The sequence below is a fragment of the Metopolophium dirhodum genome, chromosome 5 (genome assembly GCF_019925205.1).
Source record: "Metopolophium dirhodum isolate CAU chromosome 5, ASM1992520v1, whole genome shotgun sequence".
Taxonomy (NCBI): Eukaryota; Metazoa; Arthropoda; class Insecta; order Hemiptera; family Aphididae; genus Metopolophium; species Metopolophium dirhodum.
Window position 1 is genome coordinate 12711155 of NC_083564.1, and position 27875 is coordinate 12739029.

At 37.5% G+C, this 27875-nt stretch overlaps 1 protein-coding gene across 2 annotated transcripts; it reads left to right on the top strand.

Annotated features, from left to right (window-relative positions):
* On the top strand, positions 1-23758 carry LOC132944461 (protein glass). 2 transcript variants are annotated; one of them, XM_061013817.1, is made up of 2 exons: positions 1-539; positions 19453-23758. In XM_061013817.1, exon 2 carries the CDS (start codon positions 19528-19530, stop codon positions 21562-21564), a length of 2037 nt encoding a protein of 678 aa, XP_060869800.1. In that variant the 5' UTR covers positions 1-539; positions 19453-19527; the 3' UTR covers positions 21565-23758. The 2 variants fall into 2 exon arrangements, with proteins under 2 accessions (XP_060869800.1, XP_060869802.1); XM_061013819.1 differs by lacking the exon at positions 1-539 and adding an exon at positions 9200-9921.
* Positions 23759-27875: the final 4117 nt, after the last annotated feature.

Below are 27875 nucleotides of genomic sequence, written 5' to 3' on the forward strand. Positions count from 1 at the left end.
CGGAACCGAAAGAAGGATCAGTGTGTCAGCAACAGGCGACCGAACGACCTGTTGCAGGAGTGTACCGCGTAATAACATTATTATCATTGTAATCGTATTATTATATATGCACGTAGGTATTTATGTATATACGGCGTGAGAGAGAAAACGATTTTTTTAGATAAATAAAAAAACCGAGCTTTGTCATCCGGACGACTGCACACAACACTATCGTATCGTGCCCGTGCTGCGTGCAACATCTCGTTATACCTATCTCGGTATAATAATATTGTTAACATCGCAATCCTTTTTTATTAAATTCTTTTATTTCTTCACGTTAAGAAACTTCGCGAATTAATAATAATATTGTAATATACGTTATCCGTACGTCGTTTCGGATTTATATAATAATATATTAAGAGTTGTGTATTGCAGTGCGCGCCTTTTTCGTAACGATATTATTATTTAGTTGTTTTTTTTTCCATTTTGTCGATCTTCTCCCACGACACGTCTCGTGGGCGTCTGTCTGCGTTCGAGATTCCACGCCACGATTTCACAAGGTAAATTGATTTATTTTTTGGTTGTATTCCTTTTTTTATTATTGTTATTATTTATTTATTATTATTATTATTATTATTATTTATTTTTTACTTTTTGGTGGGGACTTATTTTTATCGGTTTCGACGTTAAACCGGAATATTATGTTATGCGAAACTGGATTGCGCGCGACAGACGGACGTACGCGTGTTATTTTTATTATTATTTTTTTGTGTTTTTTGTACGGTTTTTATGACGTTTTATATTATATCGGACGAGAACATTTATTTCAATTTGAGTACGAAATCCGCCGCTGCGGCACCGATGATGCTGATAATAATAATAATAACCGACCGGACCAATTAGTTTTACAACCGAGTTATTCTCAAAGCGCGAGCCCGTGATTTGAACCCAAGTTCAAATAGGTATATAAATAAACCGTTAAGTTTTTCGGGTGCCGAATATTACACGTCGTCCGAACTTGACCTCGCGACACACGTGGGCGCCGCCGTTTTCGGCCTACTCTGCGTAGGGCGTTACAAGGTACAGTATAGTGTTGAAAAATTTGCAAAACTATAAAATCTTCACCAGATAGATATAAAATTTTAATTGGCCAAATACGCACATGTTCACTAAACGATTTCAAATTACATTGCAGATATCCGTTCAACTGGTTATACCTATACTAATATTAGTGGTTATACCTATATTAAAAGTGTTATCAAACACAACACGAACCTTACGGTTTACATTACAATATTATAATAACCATTAAATACCTCTAAAATTCAATTTACTTTTTAATAAATTGGTTATTAATATACAGTAAGTATACACATTGATCAAATACAAATAGGTACGTTTAGTCCACTGTACACGCCTTGTTTGCAGTCAATGGTATACACATTATTATGTAAACTTGTTTTTACATAAGTATCAAAATAATATGTTAAAATCAACCATTTTTTTAAAGGTTAGCTTTACGTATCAAGTATCAACTATTCTTTTTATACTATTTATACATAGATAATTTTGACACTTTCCATAAAAAATTTTGTACATCTTTTATGACATTTTCATCACACTGCTTCAAAATTAAAATATTATTCCAAAATTCCTCAGTGGGATCTTGAACAATATGCTTACATTTAAGTTTTATAATTGTTAATAGGTCAAATCACTCTAATGTTAAAATAAAAACTGATAAAAATGGATTATTTCGTATATATACATTTTTTAATGTCCTGAATATTAAAAGGCGGAGAAGACAAAATTCGGGTACAACGACGTCCTCTTATCGAATGATCCGTCATTCTCATAATATTATAAAATTATCAAAAACTTTAAATAGAAAAAGAATATTTAAAATAAATTGTAATTTTAATAAAGAAACCTTTTGTTAAATGTTCAAATCTTAATAAAGTGTGTAATAATTATGATCACAAGTTAATTAATAAATTTAGTGTCATATTGTTACTCTTTCAAGATTGATTGATCGGGTGTAAACCAATTTATTTTATTGTCCTTATAGGAATGATTCCGCAGTGTCAGTAGAAACTATTAGGATTTCTGGTTATACTTATAAAGATGACGTTTCTTATATATATATTTTTACTATTTAAACTTTTGGTGTGGATTAATTTGGGAAGATTTGTTTTTAGAAAATGAATTGGTAAATACTAAATTAAATTTAAAATAATAATAAAACAAACTTAATATTCAATTTTTTTTAAATTTAAAATACATGAATATTTACAATCTGTAGTAATTTTAGTTTGTATACAAGTAAATTTAATAAGCTTTTTTTTAAATATTTCAAATTGTACGGTACATTAAGTGTTATACAATAAAAAAATATTTTATGAAATTAAATTTTTTTCAAAATTCAAAAAAAAATGTGCACATTATTGCGTGATTTTTTTTTCGCTGAAAACGCTAATAGTCATATTTCTATATTTAAGTCCCATAACGGTGTAATAGCATAGTAACAATTGAATACAATCAAATATTGATACCTACAAGTACACAACTAGTCTTTTTGATTTTGTAATATTCTCGAGTCTATTCATGTTGCAGTGGTTTTAGGAGTATATAATATGTGAGTAGTTTAAAGTTTATAGAACGATACAATTATTACAATCGTCTCTTGAAACGTACTTTAAAAAAAATAATCTATTGATTCGTGGGAAGGGTTTGCAAAATGATCACTTTATATTCGTTGCGAGATACTTCAGAATATAATATTATGCGGGTCATAAAAAATAAATAAAAAATTGAAAATATAATTTTGTAATTTAATTCGCTGAAACTTATAGAACTATTTATACAGTCCATACATTTTGTTCCGACCAAGTTGATATACTATAGATATAGACGGCAACAATTTTATCAAAATCGGTTTTTATTATATAGCAGACACAATTTTTTGCTGCGATAACATATTATTATTATAATGTTATATTATCTATTTTCGATATGAAAACGAAAGTTGAAATTAATACGCCCGAGTGCCCGACCACTGTATAAGATAACAGTCTAGACACGTTGTAATATAGTGATATTAATTAGAATTTATAAAATAATATAACAAAACCGGACAGAAATATCCGGTAGTGGGACGCATGGTAGTTTATATATTGGTGTACGACGCAATTTATATATTCTTGCGGACCGGTCGGATCAAATCGAGTGGAAATTCAATGAATAAGAAAAGGTCTTGTTATATTTTATGTGTACGATGCCGTTTACGGTGTTTGCATATAATATAATTTCTAATCCAATTTCGTTTGGGTTGTTACGAGATCAAACAGCCGCACGGGGCGTCATCAATTGTTGTTCGGCGTGCGGTGCAGCTGTTCTCCTTTGGGTCGGGTCTTTGTTGACGAGACGTTCAAGACGAAATGCGCCAAAAAAAAAAAAAAAAACGGTCGCACGTGTCATAACTATATTTTGAAAATAAGATTTTGTTACATGGATAACGGTCTACCTGCACAATGGTGATGGTGATGATCGATCAACCCCGTTTCTCATAAATCGCTTTTACACGAGAAAGAGATTTATATTATATTACTATATACGATGCCTAATACCTATACACGTGCGTATATCCTATTTAAAATTTTATAAATCTATAATATTGTATAAGTACAACTACGTATACTAAGCTTAGGATCGTCTCGTTAAAACTAAACTCGGCTAAACGGCTTTTAATATAATTAAAATTTTAAATAAAACGTTTTTAGAACTCGCGTTTGATTACTCGCATTACCGTAGATGCTAAACTGCAGCTTATATATATAGAGACTTTAAGACCCACTTCACATTATGCCCGTTTACGTTTACCACATTGAGTGGTTTTTATGGGTATATGATATTATAATGAAATGCACAAAAAGTAAAAAGTAAACATAATATAGGCGAGATAAACATGTTGATACGAACAAATTTTGAACATCACGATTATATCTTTCCGGCGATACAGCACGCGCGTTTATATTATGTTTTCGAAAAAGAAATTTTGTGTGTATATAATGCATACAAGCGTATATGCTAAGTACACACGGACACTATATATATAGTTATAAGTTGTATTGTATACTAGCCGCAGTATACTTGCAACGATTAGTTAAGAGGTTTTTTTTTGTATACGGCGTATATGCCACGACTCGCAAAAACTGTTATCCTCAGATGGCGTACCAGACACGGATTAAAATACGTAAATACATATTTGTTTTTCTTCTTACAAAAAAAAAAACCGTTAAAGCTATTTTCTTTTCGTACATAAAAGAACCGCATTGTTACGTCCGTCACACCCCTCAATAGATACCACGGTCCTGGTGCTGCGATCGTATTGATAAGAATCCGAGTGCTTATCCGACACGCGTTCTCGCGCGTTGCAAGCGTCCAGACCACGAATTCCATTTTTCTCTACCAATACGTTGCGGTCGTCTTTATTGATTATTATTTTTTAAGTATCCTTATACGACGGCGACGATATTATGTCGTCTTATCTCCACGGCTGCGGTCCGTGACATGTTATTTATTCCAATAATGTTGGAACTAACACATATCCCTAAGTACTTGCCTATACTCTCAATACTATATCTAAATATATAATGGCATCAGATGAATGTACCTACTTTTTTCTTTGAAATGGTTGAAGTGGTTTTATTAATTAGAATATTGTAGTGGGCGGTTGTGTTGGCATCGCATGACAGAATAAAATAGAGATTTTTTCTACCCATCATGAATATGCGATTATAAATGTATTTAAAATAATTGTTGTTAATGGGTATTTTTTTCTAATCCTACGAGTTAAAATGATTAATTACTTGTTGACACGAAAACTATAATATACAACAACGTCATAAAACCTATATAAGTACCTATGGAGTATATACAAAATAGCAGTGAATATCAAAGAGTTTTTATTTCCATAGTATGTACCTATATATAATATTATTACAATACAACTGCAGTGACTTGAGTGACTTGTGATTTCACGAACATTGCGACACAAAATATTAAATAACCACAACCCAACGAATTCGTGATGGAAAAAAACGAGCACTATATTATAATATTACGGGGTGCGATTTTATCAGGAGACCCCCGTAAAAAAAAACCGACGAAATTCGTCCAAAACGTCTACCACGAGGAAAACAAGACGTCGTGTATTATGATAATATTATACCTACCCGATTTCGGACCGCCCTTGTAAAAAAAATTTCATCGCGAGCAGCTGCGCTTGTAAACGATCGTATTGTTTATGTCATTATATGTTTATTATTATAATATGCGTCGTTCTCGCCGCGAGTTATCCGCAGACGACGAGTTCGGGCATCGGACTCGGACAGTTTTACAATCTCTCTCTCCCGGCTGGGACGCTGTTTCGTATAAATAATAATAAAAAAAAAAAAAACGGTCGTCTGTCCGTCAGTCGACTTTTAATATAAGCAACGCGTAGCTCGCCCTTATTATAACGCGACACCCAACACACACACACACACACACACACACGTATAAGTATGTGTAATACGACCACCTCGCATATTATAATAATATAATATTATATTATATAAACAGCCAATAACAAATAATTACACGTACACCGGTCCGGCACAATAACGGTCGTTATAGTACGTCGTCTTCGTCATTCACCTCATATTATCATTATGTACTTATGCATACCTATATAATATAATAATATTATGTACTACACCCGTATAAAATGGGTGCAGACGTGCAGTTGTGTAGGCTACGTGTATTGTTCGTATATTACCGCGAGTGCGGCCGCACTTTATAATAATAATAATAATAATAATATATTATTATTCTAAGACGACCGCCGACTACAACACGGTAGTGACCACTCTTCCGGACCGCGACTTATCGACTTGGACGTCGCCGACGACCAGACGACGACGACGACGACGATGGCACCCCGTCGCGCGACGATGCCGCGGTCGTTTACCGTTTAGCGTGTACATGTGAAACCGATAAAAAGGCAACAAACACACGCGGCTATTCGATACCCGATCGTCGTCGACCTATACGCCAAACGAATAAATCACGAACGTATATAATAATATATGAACCACCTACCATATTATATACGGCGGCGGCGGCGGCTGCGTGTTGTTCGTATCGGCGCGAAATCTTGTTAAACACGCGACCCGGTGCGTTACAAAAGCGAGGGTGGCCTCGCACCATATTATATACATACATAATATACCAACCCCCGGACACGACAATAATAAATAATAATAATAGATATAATGTTATATGTGTATACACGTGTGGGGGTTACCTATATTATATTATTATTATATTGTGTACATATATTATACGTGCGATCGCGTACAATAGAAGACGGACGGGCACGTGCTATCGCGTCCCGTGCGCCGCCGCCCGTTGTCTCTCGGCGAGGGGGGGAGGACGAAAAACGACTCACGTGGGCGGCACGAGTCTCGGCGGCGCGCGGTCCGGCGCGGCGACGGACGGGCGGACGTCACCCTCTCGTCTCTCGCGTCTTCGCGCACACGTCGACCGGTCGACGAAAGAAAATCGTTTTTATTATTATTGTTATTGTTATTGTTATTAATATCATTTTTATTATTTTTTTTTTTGTCGTCACTCTTTTACGTGCGAGTCAAACTTGAGACAGCGTCGGGACGTGAGTCAATGTGTGTCCGCCGCTGCCACCTCCACCGTCTTTCGGTCGATTTTTCCGCGCTTCCCGACAAAAGTAATAATATTATAATCGATTTCGTAACGGTTTTGTGTACGCGTCTCCTTTTCCGACGGCTCGCGCGCGCGGGCTATAGCGTATAATATAATATTATATTCTATAGGTATAAGTACCGCCGATGACGATAACACCTATTGATATTTTATATTATTTTATACACTGGTGCCTGCATACTACGTCTTGCGCAGCGGATAATGAAAAAAAAAAAAAAAATAACGATTATTAATAAACCTACCTACGATTTTTTTTCCGATTTCATTATTGTTGTATGCGTGTATAATATGACGATACACGCGCGCGCGTGTAACCCACCACTCCCCGCCATTCCATCAGTTGGTTTATTCGCTCGCGCGTGTCCTATTATCTACGAACGTTTCGAAGTCAATATCTTGCGTTTTCGATTTTTGTCAAACGTTATGGAACCATCAGAAGCCAGAGCAACGGAGCAGCTATTTTTATGTTTATACGTTGTAGGTTAGATTAGGTTAGGTTTGAATCGTGTTCAATCGATAGTTGATTAATATTCGATATTTATCGGTTATTGTCTACTACATTAAGAACGGATTACCATTTAAAAACGTAAAAACAATTGAAAATTGAATAATTTATGGACAGCACAAATTAATAAATTATCACGTGGCCATATACCTACGAAACTCCGATAATCTATTCATAATAATATAATCACTGACTCCGTGTTTACGTCATGTATTATAATTGTACGCAATTATATTTTTTTTAATTGTGGGTGGTAAAGGATAAGTAGAGAATTTTTATTGCGTTTTGATCAATGTTGTTGTTTTGAGCACGACACGTGCGACGTGCGACACTCGCCCTTCTCTGTTGTAACTACTAAACTATGACGTTAATATAATCGAGTTATTATTATCATGCCGTCGTCGAACCAGGATAAAATCGATAGAACCAACACGGTGCGACTTTAGTTTAGGAAACCAAGGCGTACATTATTATTATGTGCCTTGCGGCGATAAATCGTAGAATATGGAAATACGGGGCCGCTCCATCGAATTTTCCGGCTGGAAATATTACCGGGAAATTGGTCATCTGTACACACACGTGGCTCGTATTGTGTTTCGTACATCGCGACGACACCTAATCACGCCTCTGGCTTATCCGAAGCCATTTACGCATTTACCATTATTGTTGTTACTATCGTTATTTACTACCTATCGTGTTATTTGTCGTTTACAACGCAATTCTCGCGATCAACCGGAGGTAATAGCGCTGCGAGAAACAACAGCGGCGGCGGTAAATTTCACAGACTATTCGACCGTGAGCACGCGATCGTTTCGGATAAAATCGAATACCTATCATAATAATTAATATGTATTATTAATTTTTATATTGTACAGTGCCGTGTGTTGGAGTGCGTAAGGGTTGTTTACCGGAGCCCGTGACGCGCTTATATTCGCTTATACTCGATAATACTATAACGTCTATAACGTGTAATCGATGGAACGGTTGAGTAATGGCCGGGAAAAATAATAATCGCACGAGATTGCCTCGGCATCGGTTATTTTTATATAATACGCGTAGGTACGAGGAGATAACGTCGTCGTCCCGGACAAAATAACTAAAGAAACTCGAAAAATACCTGCAGTATGCTCAGCTGCAGCTATGGTCGTTCGTTCTATCGTATTCCACATTCATACATAAACATAATAATACGTATAATAGAATATAGGCATAAATACAGGCGCACGTTATTATTATGTACAAATCTACCTACATAACAAGATACGCGAGAGACAATTTATAATACGGTCGTTACGTCAATGCGTTATTTTTAGGCTTCAGCGCGTGGCGACTCTGATAACCGTGATCCAGTTATAATAGGTGTCGTACGACTCGTTTGCGGGGGAGCGGTGCTCGACATTCATGGTGCAACTAGTGGCATTCGGTGTGGTGTTTGTCTCCTAGAACACGAGATTCGCCCCCCCCCCCCCAATATGTTTGTAACAAATATTTTTCTTCTAGGTATCTAAGGGATCGCTGAGAAAACCGAATTCGGTCGACGATAATAACAATTAATTAATATTATTATTCGTAACAATATTATTGCGACGTGCCGACGTGATCATAATAATAACACCGGACAATGTCGGGCCGCACGAGCAATCACCAAACACATAATATATTTTTAATGAATCAATAAGTGGTGCGTGAGTCTCTCTCAAACGCGATTGGTCGATTAAATATTGGCGTGCCGTTAAAAAATAAATGAACAATATTACGATTACCGCCGTAGTAAAACAGTGGGCACGTGGCAAGACAACGATAATCGCACGTCACAATATCATCGCGAAATTTTCGGGGAGGTCGCGGCCGTGCGACCGCGAGCCGCCGAGGCGTCGTCGACGGCGGTGGCGGAGGCGGCGGAGGTGGCTATCGTTTCGTGTCCGTTCGTGCGCGGTCGGCGGCGTCGGTGCGCGTGTGTGCGCGCCGGCCGTCACCGCGGAGCGGAGCGCCGGACGTCACGAGTGCGCCAGGTATAGGTCGGCGACGTGATCGCGGAGCTCTCCGGCCAGCCAGTGGCGGTCCGGACGTTCGTCGTGTGTCATCTTCACGAGTGTACGCGTCCCGCGCAACGATCACGTGTCTCACGATCGAGTTTTATAACGCCGAGCCCCCGATCAACACGCGCCCGCTAGTTTTTTTTTATAATAATATTACAAAAATATTATTATTATTACCGCCATCGTCGTTTATATATTATTATTTTTTATATTTATCAATTTTTTTATTTTATACTTACGCCGCAGTACGTAAACGCGAGCACACACGCACATGATAATAATAATATAATAATATTTTACTATTACCATGACGATTTTTTTCTCGATCGCTGTGTAAATATCGGATTTGTGTGCGGTCTCTCGTTGTGCATTTTTCTTCCTATTCTCCAGTATATAATGCTATTATAATATCATATTATTTTATACACGATACACGAGATAATAATATACTTTACGCGAAGTTGTGACTTACCTTATAGAAACAATATTCTCGCGACGATGTACCGCAACGGCCGTCGTGAAGTATCGCCCGTGTGCTCTCGAAAATCGCACGTTTTCTGCTGTCGTCGGATTCGTGTCGTCAATAAATAACAGAAAAGAAAACCCAGGTTTCAGCAGGTCAGAATCGTTTTTTATCGTTAATATAATATTGTTGTGGGTTAGGTTAGTATCATCGTCGTCGTCGTCGTTCCGACGTAGGTCGTTTTCGCCGTGAAAAGATTTACCGATGTTTTAACGGTGTGCACTTTATCGTGCATACCTATTATTCATCCCAGTGTTATTATTATTAAAATAATAATATTTACGAGGTATTATTGTTTTTTTTTTTTTTGTCTTACCACTGGCGTTGTTATTAATTTTTTTTGTGTATCGAAAACATTTACGCCCGACATTCCGACGGTCTCGCCGAATGTATGACTTGGGTAGTGCGTGTGTTTGTGTATCTGTGTGCACATGTAGGTATATTTCATTATTTGATTACGCGTCGAAAAAATGTTTAAACTTTACGTTTAATATTACTGTTAAGACGTTTTTCGTTACCCGAGACACTTTAATAACACGTTGATTTTTTGAAATTCATACCGACCTATGTAATTACTATCGAACTAGAACAGTAGTGTATGCTAGTGTGTGTGTGTGTGTGTGTGTGTGTGCATGATGTGTCGAACAAGGGCTTCAATTAAATGTCGACCTATAACTAATAAATCAAGTTCGGAGGAAAACCGGTGATTATTAATTGTAATAAGAAACCCATTAGTGACCGATGAATTCGAAAAATCGATTGTCCGTGTATATAATATGGTAATGCAAGGCCGTAGGTCTATCGCGTTTCGGTGTGGTCAAAATTCTTCGGTTTAATAATAATATATTGTAGTTGTGTGCATAAGTGTCGTCGCCGATGTCCTAATCGCGTTTTAATTATAATTACGTTCAGTATAATAGCCTGGATAAAGCGATGACTGAAATAAGAACATTAATTTGTTTGAATGGCACATCCGGTAGAAAATGCGTTAGTGCAAAAATTTAGTTACCCCTCCACACCAGGTTAAACGCACCCGCGTGCGTCGTGAATTTCGTCCGACCGATGAAATTCAATTCCGGACATAAATTTCACAAGGCGAATGATTTAGTAATAATAATAATAATAATATTCATTGTTGAAAAAAATGATAATTATTACATAATTGACATAAATTTGGAAAATTATAAACGATTGTATTAAAATATTTATCCTGTAGACTTTATTCCAACTTTATTCACAGCGTGGTTATGCAATGGTAGGTAATTGAAAAATCTATAAATATATAAAAATAATACGAACGTACGTAAGATGAGATTGTCATTGACGTGTAAACTTTGAAGCTTATAAAATATTACTTGAATAACATTAATTCGACATATAGGTATTAACAAATTCCCTATAATACGGTTATACTTATAATAATTTATAAATGAATCGTATAATAGTAGTTATGATTTTATGTTAGGTATGTTTATTAAACAAATCGTTTACGGCCGACGTCAAGTTTAATAGCGCCGGACACTGTTTTACGATCAAAATTTATTATTTTATAATTTTTATTATCTAAAAGAGAATGTTTTTTTTTTTTTATTGACGTCCCTCGGGAAAAATAAAATTGACATATGAAAAATATTACCGTTTTTTTTTTTTATATATATATATATTTGTATATATCTATAATTCTATATACATAAAATGTAAGTTACAATTTAGTCCTAGTAATGAAAAAAAAACTTACTCGGGAAAATCCAAAGTCCTCGTCTAAGTTAAAATAATTAACCTAAGCCTCCAGGAAATTAGTTTTGAAATACAAAAAAAAAACCAACGTTAAATAATACATACACAAAGGCTGAATATTTATATTTGTTGTGTACAATACTATGTGAAATGGGGGAGGTGAACTGAACGTGCTTGCGCCAGACGAGTTCAAATGTTGAATATTTTTCAAGGATAAATAATTAATGATTGCCAAGGATGTACCGATGACCTTTGAACAGATTTGGTGGGTGAATTAAAAAGAAAAAAGGTGCATCCTGCCATTGTGTTGCGCAAAACCGTTACTTATTCATTGTCGAAAAATACATAATTTTTAAATATTGTTTACCAGACGATTAGTTTTTCTTTTTACTTTTTATAAATTCCAATATGACGTTTCCGTTCAGAAGTTATACAGGTTAATTAAAAAAAAAAATTCTACGGCCTGTATATTCTTTATATTATGAGGTAGCTGATGTATTATTTTACGTTCTATTTTTAAACTTACCTTCCGTAAATATGTAACTACATATTTCAGGGTTCAAATGTCAACAATTATAACTGTATGGTCATCGCCAAAAATATCAATTAAATTATTTCAACAATATATTATCATAATTATCTTTTGTTGTTATACACCTTGAAAATATAACTCTTTAGTTTCGAGTTTATAAGCTTAAACGTTTATAAATATTATAGATCGCGTAGGATTTAAATTGTTTTGACATATTAAAGAAAAATAACTCGTAATTATTAGTCCTTTTGTAATGAATAATGTAGGTCATTTTACTGAAGAAAACAATTGTATTTTTTATTATTATCTATATTTTAATTCTGCACAAATGTACGCTCGCCTTTTTGACACGACAAAATATAACGCGTACAGTGTAGTACACGTATAGAGTATAGACGCTTAGTTTATATTTAAAACGAAACTCAGGAGTTATGGTTTTAATATCGGTTAATTTATCGGAGTAAATAGAAAACGGATTTGTGCCAGAGACCCGTCGTCGCTATCGCTATATTATGCGGTATACATTTACGCGGTGTGCACCTATGCTTGTAGCATTTTGCTTTATTACCGTTATTACTGAAGTAATTTTGCAATAATACTAATAATAATAATTAGTGTATTCCAAAGACCAAACTATATCAAAGGCGGTGTTGACATTTTTTAACAATTTTTTTGTTGGTTTAATTCTAATGGCGCACACCGCCCACAATATGTAACGCGCACGTAAATAATTACAATGTAAAAAAAAAAACGTATTTATTATAGTAATTTTAATATTAAAAGACGGAGCTTCTGCACATTATAAATTGTAATCATTATTATCATCATCGCAGGACAAGATTACTGTACGTCTGCAGAGGTCCGTGTAGTTTATGTCTGATTCCGTCACTGCATCCCGAAGGTTGCCCAATCCGTATCCACTGTCTGGTGGTCGTGAGTAAAGGGTTGTAGGGGCTCTGAGTTTTTGGTACGTGCGCGAGTGGGTCGGCGTTAGTCCGTCTGGACGCAAGCGACCAATAGTAGTATAGCACGTGCGGTTCATTCTTCCTTATTGCACATCACCGACGATGACACGTACTACGCGTTTATACGCATACACTGCCCCACACACAATACGATGCGTCGGTGACGGAGGGCGTAAGTATTTGGTCCGTGCGAAGGGGTGTAAAACCGAAGAGGTCCGAGTGCCGCAGAGGGATGAGAGGAGACGATAATATGATTGTACTACTACTACCACTACTACTACTAATAATAATAATAATTGTATATACGCCTACGGTGGTTGACGTGCCTGCAGTATAGGTGTACCTATATTGCTTTTAGTAAACGTACGAGGGCTTTGCGATTGCCCAACGCGCGTGTTACGAAACCATAATATACGCGATATCTCCACAGCGCCGATACCCTCTTTTTTAAATTTTATTACGCGCTATTGTATAATAATATAAATTATTACGTATCACGGGGACTCGTTTGTCGTATCGGATTTTTGATTTTTCTGCTGCAATAACATGAGGTGTAAGTGTAACGCGCGTCGAGTATACGGTACCTATAATATATATTAACATGACGTATTTATACATTATATTATATAGTGTCGGTATATCGCGATTGGTGCAGATCAAACAGTGTCCACGACTGTGTGTGTAATAAAATATACGCCACGACACTTGGTCTTCGCGTTCATAAGGTAATAAATTTCTAAAATAACATCGATCATCATCCCCCACCGTATGGTATAGTCTCTATTACCGCGAGCTCCCCGCTGTGCAGTGCGTGTCGGGTTTTATTACGAGACGTAAGCCGTCGCCGTCGGTTATTATGTCGTATTTTGACCAGAGTCCGCGCGAACTGCTCTAGAAAACAGTGGCGTAGGAGTATATAAAATGAGTATATACTGCATTCGAGCAAGGGGGGGCCCACGCGCCGTCCTCTGTTTAGGACGCGACCTACGCGCGAAACGCTCCCACAATTTACGCCCACTTACGCCCACACATCGACAACAACAATCATAATAATATAATAACGCTCAAATTTGAAATAATTGTTGTCTTTGTATATATGTTATGTATGTATACGCGTTTCGCGAAAACCGGCCTGTTGTTTGCGCATGTGTGTCGTCGTGTAACTGCAGCAGTAGGTACGTATTGCGCGTCGCCAATCGCCACTTCGATAAAATATATCCGCCAAAGAGTTATAGGATCCATAGGATTTATAAGACGAGCCAGCTTCCGAATGAATTTATGCTTGAACAGTCATTCGGCTGATCGATGACTATATTTACGGGTCGGGCGTGCAGTGTGATTTCGTCGTGGATGCTGCGAAACGGAAAAAACGCGTACCACTGGGTCGTTTATGTGTTATAAAAACACACATTACCTACTCTATTATTATCGCGATGCCGTCATTATCGATTCTTACGTGTGTCATGATGGGGTGGTAATGGTTTACAGCGGGGGTTGGTGTCGAAGAGATGGTGTCAGTTGCGGTCGATGACCTAGCCACGATAATTTATATATGTGTCGCGTGTGTAGAAATCGAAACGTCGTCGCGATTCACGGTCATCGGAAAACACGAAAGCGACGGCAGCGGCGGGTCGGGTGGTTAACCTGTTGGCTCGGAGAGCAGCGCTCGCGCAGCAACAGGTATACACATAGATACAGGCGCGCGCGCGCCCGCCACCACTCTACCGCTCCCTCGGCCATGTTTCTGCGAAAACTACCCTCGTCGTCATATGTTTTACGCGCGCTTGTCGTATTTTATCGATTACTGTACTATATTGCAGGCCGCGAACGCTCTGGCGCAGAGCACACTTACCGACCCAATGTCAAGGACGACCGCCTCACCCGGGTCCTGATGTACATATTATACCTACGTACCGCAGTTCACGTGGCGCCTCGTAAATCCGCTCGATTTAATATTTTCCCCTTTTACCACCCCGTCAACGCGGCTTATATAATACTATGTAAGTAGTATTTCCGTTGTCCGTACACTGCGCACTATAGTACGCGAGTAAACACAATCCATATATAATATATATACATTATGCGCCCCGTAAAACGATATCGCTGTAGTATATCGATGAGCGGCAGCGCGAGAGCAACTCGCACGCGTCTCTCCGTTTACACTGCTCGACACTGAAATAATATAAAATATACATTGCAAATACTTAAATTAATCGTCGCCGAACAACTACAACTGTATAACATAATAATATTATCGTTTTTCACCTTATACGTCTTTATATCGTTTCGGTGCGTTCGTCGATCCGTCGTAAACTGCATACAGGTCTTCGCGGTCTACCTATATGATAATAATATTATGTGTATAGTTTTGTCCATCATCGTCATGACGATATAGCCTTCCTCAAATGTACATCTCTGAAACGTAGGACAACCGGACTTTTCCGTCGTCGTGTGTGGTAGCCGGTAAGTGACCGAAAATCTATACACCATATTATATGCGTATAAAATATGTATGATACAGACGTCGCCGCCGCCGTCGTCATGAAACTTGTTTGAGCGCCACCGCTCGTTGTACGACCCCGGTTTTTTTTTCGAAATTTTATTCTCGTGCATCCCGTTTTTGTCAATTAAATAACGACGCGGCTTTCGAGATACCTATATACACGCGGCGGTCACCTCGGACTTGGAAAAACTCGCAACATAGAGCGTATATACGAATTGTTTCATTACCTATATACATCGTCATATTATACGACTACTTACTGCGGGCAGGGTATTCAGATTCGCATTTATCATACATTTTAATATATATAGCATCGTATACGTTTTGGACTAATGGCCGTGTAATGAAATGTAGTTCGCCACGGACGACGTTCGGTACCGTTGATTTGATATACACCTATATAATATTATAGTATGTGCTTTTTATCGAAGGTAAAATAATAATATGAAATAGTCGTATGTTTTCCTCGCGAAATACACGCGCCTCGTATATTTATACAAAAAAAGCGCTCAATCATTGTGACGCATGAGGCGATATTTTAAACGACCTTTCGATTTCGCCGACAAAACTCGTACCAATAACTGTATAATATATATTTTATATACACACATATTTTATCTATTATATGTTAGGTATACGTGGAAATATTTTAAATTCACACACAAACGTCTCTGACGTCGCAGCACGGATTATATTATAATATATAGAGATAGTTGCAAATGTAGTTTTAATCGATGACCGTCGTCGATGCGATCGTCACCGTCGTCGTCGCGAGTAACGAATTTTTTTTGTTGAAATTTATGAACATAATCGCCGTCTGTCGTCTTTGTCGCTGCTGCTCACGACAAAATGGTCTAGGTTAACGCATATATATGATATTATGATAATAACCACATACGGCGGTCGTCGTCGAGACGAATTTTCAGTTATTGATCGTTTTATTGTATCGGATCAGTCAAAGCGTCTTGGAAACGAATTATAAAATAAAACCAAGAATTAAACGTCAACAGTGCCTAATAAAAAAAAATTTAAAAAAAAACAAACAAAATCGTCTCCCATAATCCTCCGCATAACCGGTTAAATGTCGTTAACACTGCGATCGCACCGCTTCCATGCATTACTACTATTACTACTACTACTACACTACTACTACCTACAACTACTACAGTACTACAGACTACTACTACTACAACAGTACTACTACTTGCTGCGAGACGTCGTGCGTAGGTGGTACGTCGTGGTATATACAGTCAGTCGAGTTACCAAAAATTTATATATACCTATATACAAAAAGAAAATGTCACCGAGACGCAACCGTGGTCGTCGTACACACTCGTATTTATATCATGCTATGACAGTGGGTAGGGGTTTTAGATTTGTTCAGATCTCAAAGAGCCTACGAAAGGTTTAATAAAAAATCGGACCAATATTGATTTCGGACGTTTTATCGATTTTTAATAAGGTTATTTACCGCTCGCCGCCAAACACGTACCGTCGGTCGCAGATCTATTTCTGCAGGTACACGCACTTCAGCAGAGACTATAGAGAGATGCTGTTTCGACACTGTAGCGATAAGTGTATATAGCGTGTTGATACCTATTTTCTTTCAATTATAAACGAGACGTGCACTTATACTTGCTGCATATACCAGCTACCTATATGCGATGAGATGTTTTTTTTAATGATTTGAGAGGAGTTAATAGTAACTAAGAATTAACACATAATACGGTGAAATTTCCATATTAAGAAGTCTTACGGGCGCAATGAAAAAATGAGTATTATAGAAAATTTCGTTAAATAGAATTAAATTATTTTGGTCAAAATTATTTTACAGCAAATGTCGTTAAATGGAAGGTCGTTGTATGGAAGTTTCACTGTATAAAAATTTATTCTATTTTGCTGCAGGGCAACCGCCAAACAATCTATTATTTCGATATTGTGAATTGTGATACATATTTTAACAGTTCGACGGATATTATACAATCATTTTCACTGCAGATTCCTCGGACGAGAAACGCCCATCGCGTCTACCCACCTGCATTTATATCGTTTCTATATTTAACTTCTTCATCTATACGCGATTTCGCAGTCCAATTCGCGCGAATCGTTATGCTGCACTTTTAAGCTGCAAACTGTAAATTGGGATAATTTGTCGGTAGAATAAAACTGCGAACGGTCGCTGTGGGAGTAAATGTGGCGGCGTCACCTGTCTGAGGCCTCCACACGATCGGTGTAAATACGTCAAGTTTAATGATACTATTATAATACGGGTATCTGCTGCAACGAGATGTCATCTCTCGTCTGTGCCAGCGAAATGACGCACTATACCTCCACGCAATTTTGCCGCGGTCGACGAGACTCCCCCGCTGTGTCCGATATACACCTAGTTGGGAAATTGTATATAACACACACACACACATTATAATATTGTATATAATCAAATATAATAATAATATGTAGGTAATAATAAAAACATGTATTGTGTGTGTGTTATTGCCAACGATTTTTTTCTTCTCGTCGATTAACAATCTGCAGTAACGACGTTGCGTAATGTCATATATATATATATTACAATACATAATAAACGCGTCTCTTATAATATATCCACACACGATAATAATGATAATACTATATATATATATGTATATTATGACTATTATGTATATAGTATATTAGTATATAGGTGTATAGGTATATAAAATGTATAATATTTTTATTATTATTATTATTATTATTGCCTCTCGCGTCCTTGCCAAGCTCGCGAGAGCACTAATTAACGACGCGTCGTGTCCTCAAACGTCGCCGCCGTAACCGCCCGTCGCACCGGGTATTACGCGCAATTTTTTCCACTCGGCGGTGAACGGGTTAGCTATTCTCTGTGTCGCCGCCGCCCTCCCTCGGCCCGACGTTATATCACGCTGTCAGAAAATACCTGTACAACGATAATAATGATAATATTAATAATAATAATCAGGGCTCGGAACTCCATTCATTTGCATATTATAAATGTGATTCGACACAAATTCGTTTCATAATACATTTCAACTCAAATCCAAAAACGTATATGTTGAATATTTTAGCATATTTTATCAGATTTAAGTGATTTTGCATATTTAAAGATTTTATACATAGTAACGCATATTTTCTTGTTAATAAATCAAAATAAAATAAAATAATTGAAATATAAAGAAATCGAATTTTAAAAAAGAGCCATATACTATAGATTTAATAATTATTTTTTACTTTCCATACCTATATTTAATATTATTAATATTTTAAATTAAATCAAAAACAGAATTTTTTTTTAAATTACTGATAATGCATAATTTCACATTTTATTATACATTTTTTAGAACAACTGAATTTTTTAAAGTTAATCCTCATATAAATACAAATTTAAGATTTTTCATAGCGCATGTATATTGTATGTACGTATTTAATTTTTTTTTCATCTCAAAAAAACCATGTTAAGTTGAAATCAAGTTTTTAATTGACCTTATAGGCCCTGATAAACTCGTTCTAAACCTACAAACATGTAAAGTCTGGGTCTGAAGAGGTTTTCGTCCATATACGTACTTGCGTTTATTCAAAACGTCTCAATTTTTTTGAAACAATTTTTGATAGTCGCAGAGTCGTTAGAACACCTGATCATAAAAATAGGTTTTTCAATATTTCAGTACACCCTAAAAAAAAAGGTTGTGCTTGTGTTCTTATCAAATAAATTATATTATCGACTTATTATACGCGAAAGAAAACAACATATTTTGTTTTAAGTTGAATTATTAATAATATGTAACGATCTGTATTATAATAAGTAATAACTAATAAGGGGTGCTCTCTGCACCGATAAAAGACGATCGTCTATAATTTTACGTTTTTCTTGTTTCAGGTCACCACCGTGCTTGTGCGCGTGCGTCGTGCGTCGTTTTGCGGTGATTGAACGTCTGTTCGATTAGCTGCACGAATGACTATGGCTGAGGTAGAAATGGAGCCGCCGACAGACAGGGCGAGCCGGTCGACGATCTATAAGACCAACAACAACCATCCGCTGGCCACGAACAACAACAACCACCTACACCACGTTCCCAGCACGCGTCCTGTGGTCGTCAAACACAAAAAGCGGAAACGCCTAAACCAAGTGCTGGACAGGTTGGCTGGCCAGGCGACTTCGCCCAACAACAACAATAACAATAACAACAACAACAATAATAACAACAATAACAACAACAACATCGACATCGATGTCGTTGCCGTGAAAGAAGATGAGTCGACGATCAAGGACGGCGGTGGATCGGTGACTGCCATGGTAGTGGTGGACGGCGGCCACGGCGACGCGGTCATCACGAACGGTGTCGGGTATGAGAGCGACGAGTCGCTGCGGAGGTCATGCAAAGACTACGAGGAACCGTTCAGCCCGGCTGGGTCATCGTCGTGCAACCGATCACCGCGCAGCTCGCACACCGACTCGCCTTTCAGCCCGAGCCGGACGAGACCGGACGACCCATCACTCCCACCCACTACCGCGCAACCGCTGCCACAGCAGTTTCACCCACCGCCGACGCTGCCGCCGCACCCGCTGCACCACTATCTCAAGTACCCGAAGTGCGACTGCCTGTTCTGCGGCGGCGATGGCACCTCGCCTCCCCGTCACCCACTACCGCCGATGCTACCGCCACCACTGCAGCAACAGCACCTGCACCGGAACATGCACCACGACAAGAACCCGCAGCAGCCACCCGTCACGCCCATGTCACCGGCGTCGCTGTTGGCTGGCTCCATGTACACGTTCGAACACTACCTGCACACCAAGTACCTGCCTGACATTTTCCGGAAGCGGCGGAGCCATTCCGACTCCGATGTTCCTATGTGGTTCGAAGCGACCAAAGCCGAACACTGCAGCGGCGGAGGTAACGACGACACAACCGCGTCAACAGCTGCGGCTGTGCGCGTGACCGCGTCGGCCGCGGCAGCAACCGTTAGCCGGAGGGGCAAGAGGCCGTTCTCGGTGCCGCACCCGCTGGACAAGCCGGCTCGGAAGAGGGGCCCGAACTCCGGAAGCAGGTCGTCTGCGCCGGTTCCACCTCCATCTCAACCGCCACAAGACTCGCCGCTTGACCTGTCAATGAAGAACGGCGGTGGTTGTTGGCCATTTACCGCGCCAGAACCGCCGGCGGCCGAACCCTCCACCACCATCGCCAACGCCGTGTCAATGCCGTCACCCCCGCTCCCGGCCACCGCCTCTTCCACCACTTCTCCGCCGGCCACGTCGGTGGTGTCGGTGGGTTACTACAGCCGGCCGGGGAGCGCGGGCGGTTATTCCGTGCCGGTGGTCAAGGGCGACGTGGCGTCGCGCACCACCAAGGCGTCGGTGGCCGTTCGGTACAACCTGGAAGTGTCGCCCGTCGTCGAGGAAATGCCTGTCGGCTCGGACGTGGCGTACGTGTGTCCGGTGTGCGGACAGATGTTCAGCCTACACGACCGGCTGGCCAAGCACATGGCGTCCCGGCACAAGACCTCGGCGTCGTCGTCGTCGTCGTCCGGCACCGGTACGGCGGCGTCCTCGTCGTCGGAGAACGGCGGCGACTCGTCCGGCGGCACGGCCAAGGCGTACCCGTGCGAGGTTTGCAACCGGTCGTTCGCGCGCAGCGACATGCTCACCCGACACATGCGGCTGCACACAGGCGTCAAGCCGTACACGTGTCGCGTGTGTGGCCAAGTGTTCTCGCGGTCCGACCACCTGAGCACGCACCAGCGTACGCACACCGGTGAGAAACCCTACAAGTGTCCCCAGTGCCCGTACGCCGCGTGCCGCCGGGACATGATCACTCGGCACATGCGCACCCACTCCCGGTACGAGATGGTCTCGTCGTCTTCGGCGTCCGGCGCCGCGGCCATGGCCGCCGCGCTAGGCCTAGACCCGCCGTCGCCCACCTCGCCCACGGGCGGACAACTGTTGATGTCGCCCCCACTAGAGGTACTCTGCAAATCAGAACCGCAGTAACGGTATGGTGGGTCCATCGAGCGGACTGTCTTGACATTATTATATTATTATATTAACGTCACTTTTGTATAATGATATTTTAATAGTAAAATATGTTTATATAATATTTATTAAACTGTATATCGTAGCTGATAATATTATTAGTATTTGTATGTACATTTTTTAATCTTAAGAACGAATACACACACACACACACATACACATACATACTACAATCGTGCGCACACAGCTTTTTGTCAAAACCAAAGATAAAATAATAATAAGTCTTATGCGTATGGATAACTATTATAGGTATACATTGTATGTACTATTATTATATTTAATTGTTTATTCGTTTTCCGGAACGATTAAATGTTTTTCGTATACATCATAATATTGTTATAAGTATTATAATAATAATATTATATTATAATACCCAACCTAACGTCGTAATACACTCGCGTATTATGTTGTTGTTATTATTTTGTATACATTTTTTTTTTTCGTTTCGTCGACGATATACGACTCGACCTGTGTCTTGTTGTACTACTTACGTGTCTCATCGCACACCACGACAAAATATTTCTCGTATAAAATATATTTTCGTAAACCGACAATCATCCGTCGTCGCGTAGTCTTCGTATATCGACGACGACACAAACGTCCGCGTGCGTCATATTTTTTTCTACTTTAATTATTTTTTAAACAAGTGTAAACAGGGTGTGTGATACTATTATTTTGTATATTATTATGTATTATGTACCGCGACGTGCCATCCTACGTAAGTTCGTTTTTTATTACCATTTTTTTTTTCGTTTTTGTACCATTGTTATCGTCGCGAGATTTTCGGCTTGGTTTTCGATGCATTCGGGTCGTCCTGCAGCTATAACTTACACAGTCATCCGTCATTAATCGTATATAATGTTAGTATATTGTTTTAATTTTTTGTTACTCCGCGCCGAAGCGAATATTTGCTCAAATTTAACAACGATATCTCCCCATATATTATATACCTGATTACGGGGAAATACCGTTCTGCAACGGGAAAAAAGAAACATCGTGAAATCGATATGCGAAGCGACTGTTATTATTATTAATTTTTTTTTTCGTAATCGTTTCAAGCGTGTGCTCGTCTGGTAAAAAAGCAAAAAAAAATTTTCACGTGTACGCGTTTTATAGCTCTGTTGTCCCAATAAAAGTTACAACCGGATGAATAAAAAACGAAAATTATTTATCACGAAAACGCATATCGTTCAACAGTTTTTTCTTTCCAAACGAGATTATTACCATATTTACAACGTCATATTATGATATTAATATTATATTATATAGAATAGAGTATTATCATAAATATTACATACGGACGATTGAATTATTATATTTACAATACTATTTTTATTGTAATATTAGAATATACAAGACGTGCATGATGTGATAGAAACGAAATGTTATAAAATCGTCGCGAGATTGTAAAACGGAAAACGGTAAAACAGGGACATAATATTATTATTATTTTTTATTTGTTTAAAACATACCTATTTATATATATGATATATAAACTACTCGCGCGCTTATATATTTCTATTCGGACCGTATATAATATCAATTGAAAACTGTAATTTTTTTTCTTCGCAATAGTGAACGACGCAAAAAGATATTGTCCGTGAAAAAAACCAATTATACATTTTATATTTTTCCATTACAATATAAATAATATAATACTATATTTATATGAATATAATATATTTAATATAATACTACCTATGTGAAACGTACGCGACGCACCTGTAAACGATTTTTTTTTATTTTCAAATATATATATATATATATATAGGTACAGCGTAGTATAATAATATGTGTCGTCCTATATCTGTGTATGTCTATTTTTATTTTTACTAACGTGCGACGTGCGAACCTCGCCGTCGTCGTAATAATGTTAAGCTTTGCTCAAATCCATGTGTTAAGAGAAGAGACCAATAGAAATTGTGTAAGAACTGCAACGCAACGTTATGTTTCTATCGGTTTTTCCATATAATTTTTTTCGATGAAAATTTTTTTTTTGCATATTTGTGTACCGTTGTAATATTATATCATAGTATTTTATAATATTATATGAACCTAATAACAATATTATGTCTGTGCCGTTCTGTGTTTGTTTACGCGAGACGAAATTGAAAAAAAAAGTTCTATTAAATATATTTATAAGAAAAAAAATGTGGAGACTTGAATTTTTTTCTTTCCCTATATCATATCATATACCCACGTCCTGATGAGACCCGTGCCTGACCACGGGTATGCCTACAAGTATATTGCTGTACCGTGCCCTTGACAGCAGCCTACCACAGTACCACTTATTATATACCATATACTTTGTATAGCTGTGGAGGCAACTACAAAAGTGTGTCCGCAAGTAGGAGAAATCCCCCTCTCCTGGACTTTATATTTTAACAGTCTTACAAGTCAATGGTCACAATCAGCGGAGAGGGTAAGGGGAGCACTTGCCTAACTGAAATTTTGGCGGGGATGCCAAAGGTATCATTATACCTCTCCATACGTCAACAGTAGAAATCTTGAATTGTTATATACCTATACCTTAGTATTTCACGTTTCTCCCGTTGTGTAATATTTATTGATTGTTGACTTATTGTTGTCAACATTATCTGGATAGCAAAAATAGCCTAGTAACACTATTTTATGAATTATATAAGACTATACTGAATATTGTTATCACATTATTTTTTTAAGTCATAGTACCCTTTTTCAATGAAGTTTTTTGTACTTGATATTATTTGATGATATGAGGGGAGGGGTACTTACGATTTTTTCCTAAACTTTAAAATATTACGCAACAGGTCACAATAATAATGATAATTATTATATTTATTGGGGAAAAATCTACAATTTTTTTTATTGATAGGTATAAAATATTTATATGTAATTTGAACTTTGATATTATCACAATATTGAAAAAATCAGTATTCGTCGTTTATTATCTGCCGACGTTCAAACATTTTTTATACGAGACTGCAGTATTTTTTATTTATGTATTTTTGTGTAGAATATTACAGTTTTTGCTTATCGATCCTATATATTATAGGCTCATTAAATTGTAAACGCTTGAGGAGAAATAGACAATCAATGTTACCGACAAGTTAAAATAAAAAAAAAATAAACGCTATACATTATGGGCGTTACTTCTTTATTTTAAGAGTATCAATTTAAAAAATATCTCAAAAATATTACGATTTACGACATGAATAGTATCCAAATCAATATTCAATTTATGAATATGTATATTTCTTTTTTAAGTACCTATGTAAATTATTATAATATGTTAAAATTATAGCCAAAAATAAAGCTTACAATGCTCCCCACTCTGCCACGGAGCATCATACCTAGTGTGTCCAGAAATCCCAATATATTGTAATGGGTATTTTGTAGGTCTAATTGGGACGTCAAAATGTACAGATTTTAATTGAACGTCCAGTTATTATGTCACAGTTTTATAATTTCAACGTAGTTCCTCATAATATTATTGCGTCCAAATTATTACAAAAATATTTTAGTTTACTATAAATGTAAATAATACATTTTTTTTTAAATTTTGTTATCATACTGTATTTTTATATTTGAGTAAAAATTATTGAATTGCATAAGAGTTTGCATTTTTTGTAAATAGTGAATAAATTTTTCTTATTTTGCTCTGATTTATAAAATTAATTAATTAATATTTGTATTTAGTTTGATGGCTTCCTTGCTATTGTTGTAAGAACTTTGATGATTGTCAAATAAGTTTTCAACTCTTTTATTGAAAACGATACAAGGTCTAATATATAGATGTTTAAGAATTATTTATAAAGATAACTAAATAAAAAATTAACTTGCAGACTACAGTAATGCTATCCATCAAACAAGTAGAAAAAATGGGACTTTATAAGGAGGAATAGGCAAAGAATTTTCCGAACTTTAACTAGGAATCGAAAATATTATTGCCAACAATTCTAGAGTATTCTCAAAATTCAAAAAAAAAAAAAATGTCTGGAATATTAAACGGTGAAATAAGTAACGACAATAAAGCAGCCAAGCATTGAAGAGTTGTCACCTGAAGATATTTCTCGTTTTAAATACGCTTCTCTATATATTATATGGATGGTGCTTGCGACGTCGAAATAGATATTTTTCTAAGCGTAAATCTCTATGCTATATACGTGACTATTTTTTTTGCGTATATTAAATATAATATGTGCATATTCGACTTTATTTATTGCATAAAAATCCGGACCTCTATTATTATATCTATGTGGGTTTTTCGTGTTCTAGTGTACACTTTGCGGGGTTCTTCTTCGTCTGCGCCGGTAACCCGCCACCATTGATCCTCATCTCGTCGAATCCCGTTTCTTTCTCGAATTTTGAGGAGGTTTGCGATACACGTAGTGCCGCTTTTACAAAAAAAAAAAATTATCTGATCATTCTAATCGTAATTAATATAATATTGCATGTTACCTATTAGTAAGATGCCCTGTTAGGTATATAATATATAATATTATATTAAAAGCGCAGGTGAACTACTCCGCTATCATATCTGGTGCTGTGTGCACAACGTATGTTATGATAATTTCCGAAAACGCGATGGAATAGAACGCGTGTCGAATAAAACACGATAATAATAATAATAATATTATTTATATAAAGGTAATAATATTAATAATAATTATGCGCCGCGTGCGTATACAAACTGCAGCATCGATAGCACCGGCCAGCCGCCGATCGTTTCCGGTCGGATCGATAACCACCGCCTGCGCGAGATCGGATCGCAGCGATACGCCGCACAACACGACCATTAGAAAATAATAATATCGATATAATATTATTATTATTTATTATTACTACTTATGTTTTTTTTATAATATCATGCGACAGAACATAATATAATAATATATATTAATTGGTTTGTCGGCGGCGGTTGCTGCAGGTAGCGCCGCGTTATACGTGCGGATGCTTGTGTGCTGCAGTATAGGTACATAATAATATAATAATAATATAATACGATGGTTAGGAGGTTTTATGTTAATGGCGCCGACACGCAGAGAAGACCATCGATTAACTACAATTATTATTGTTGTATATTGTACGGGGATATAGAGAAAAAAAATCGAGTTTTGGGGAGAAATGTCCACTTATTAATATTAATATTTTGTTTACAATGCTCGCGCGATCGTCAACGTGATATAATAATATTACAATGGGTAATCATCGACCGAGAGGAAAAGATCATAATAATTGTTATTTGTTTTTCGATTTTTGTACAATACATTTACCGTGTACTACGCCTATACAAATAATAACATAAATAGTATGCAATGGACAATGTACCTACCTATATATAAATGAAGGCATACTAATCATTATCGTGTAAAAAAAAAAATCGTGTGTGTGTATACGTACAGTGTACGCGATAGTATCGAGAGTATAGTGCAGGTTTTGTGTAATAGTCAAGAGCTGTGATGCAGATGATCTGTCCAGATAAAACTACACCGGTGCAGGGCGTTTACGCGGCGGTGCATATTAAACGCCGTCGACGGTGATGATGACGACGGCGATTACACGTCCGTATTATAATGTTATAAATACAGGTCGTCTACATTTTGCATTACGAAACCCGCACAGCGGACCTCCATGGGCCACGGCTAAATTTTAAGTACACTAACTATTGTATATGGACTATATTCCCACCTGCGAATTCGGACCACTCCGTGTGCTCAACGATTGCATAATAATACAATCATAATATACAGGCGTGCACTTTGAATACATTTTCCAGATCTAGACAAGAGTAATTTTTTTTTTTGGAGATTTCTTGTATGAAATTATATCAGTTCCCTCTTCCCTCCTCCCCTCGTCACATAAAAAAGTTTTTAAAATTAGTTTTGTTCAATTTGAATTCATAGGTCTAGGCGTCTGACCATTTCCAGAGTGGCCAAACACAAATAAAATATACCCGCCATTATTAGGGATGAAAATTCGTGTTTGATGCAACAATTATGTAGGTAATTTTAATTTTGAGGTGAAACGAATGTAGTGCGAATTACAAAACTGGAATTTTAAATTCATATAAATGTCAACCTTGCTATTCACAAAAGAAAACCAGAGGATGGCGAAACCTGTTGCTCACCATTTGGATATGTAATTTACGTGTTTTTGAATTTTTCAGTGGAAAGATTGACGATCAAACTTCATAACTAGGCTAGAAAATTAACGGATATACACCCTATACATTTTATAAGCATATTATTCACAAATCATATTATTGTGATAAGTATACTGATAACTTA

What these genes read in the sequence shown, in the direction of transcription:
- LOC132944461 (XM_061013817.1), top strand. Translation starts at nt 19,528, where the DNA reads ATGACTATGGCTGAGGTAGAAATGGAGCCGCCGACAGACAGGGCGAGC.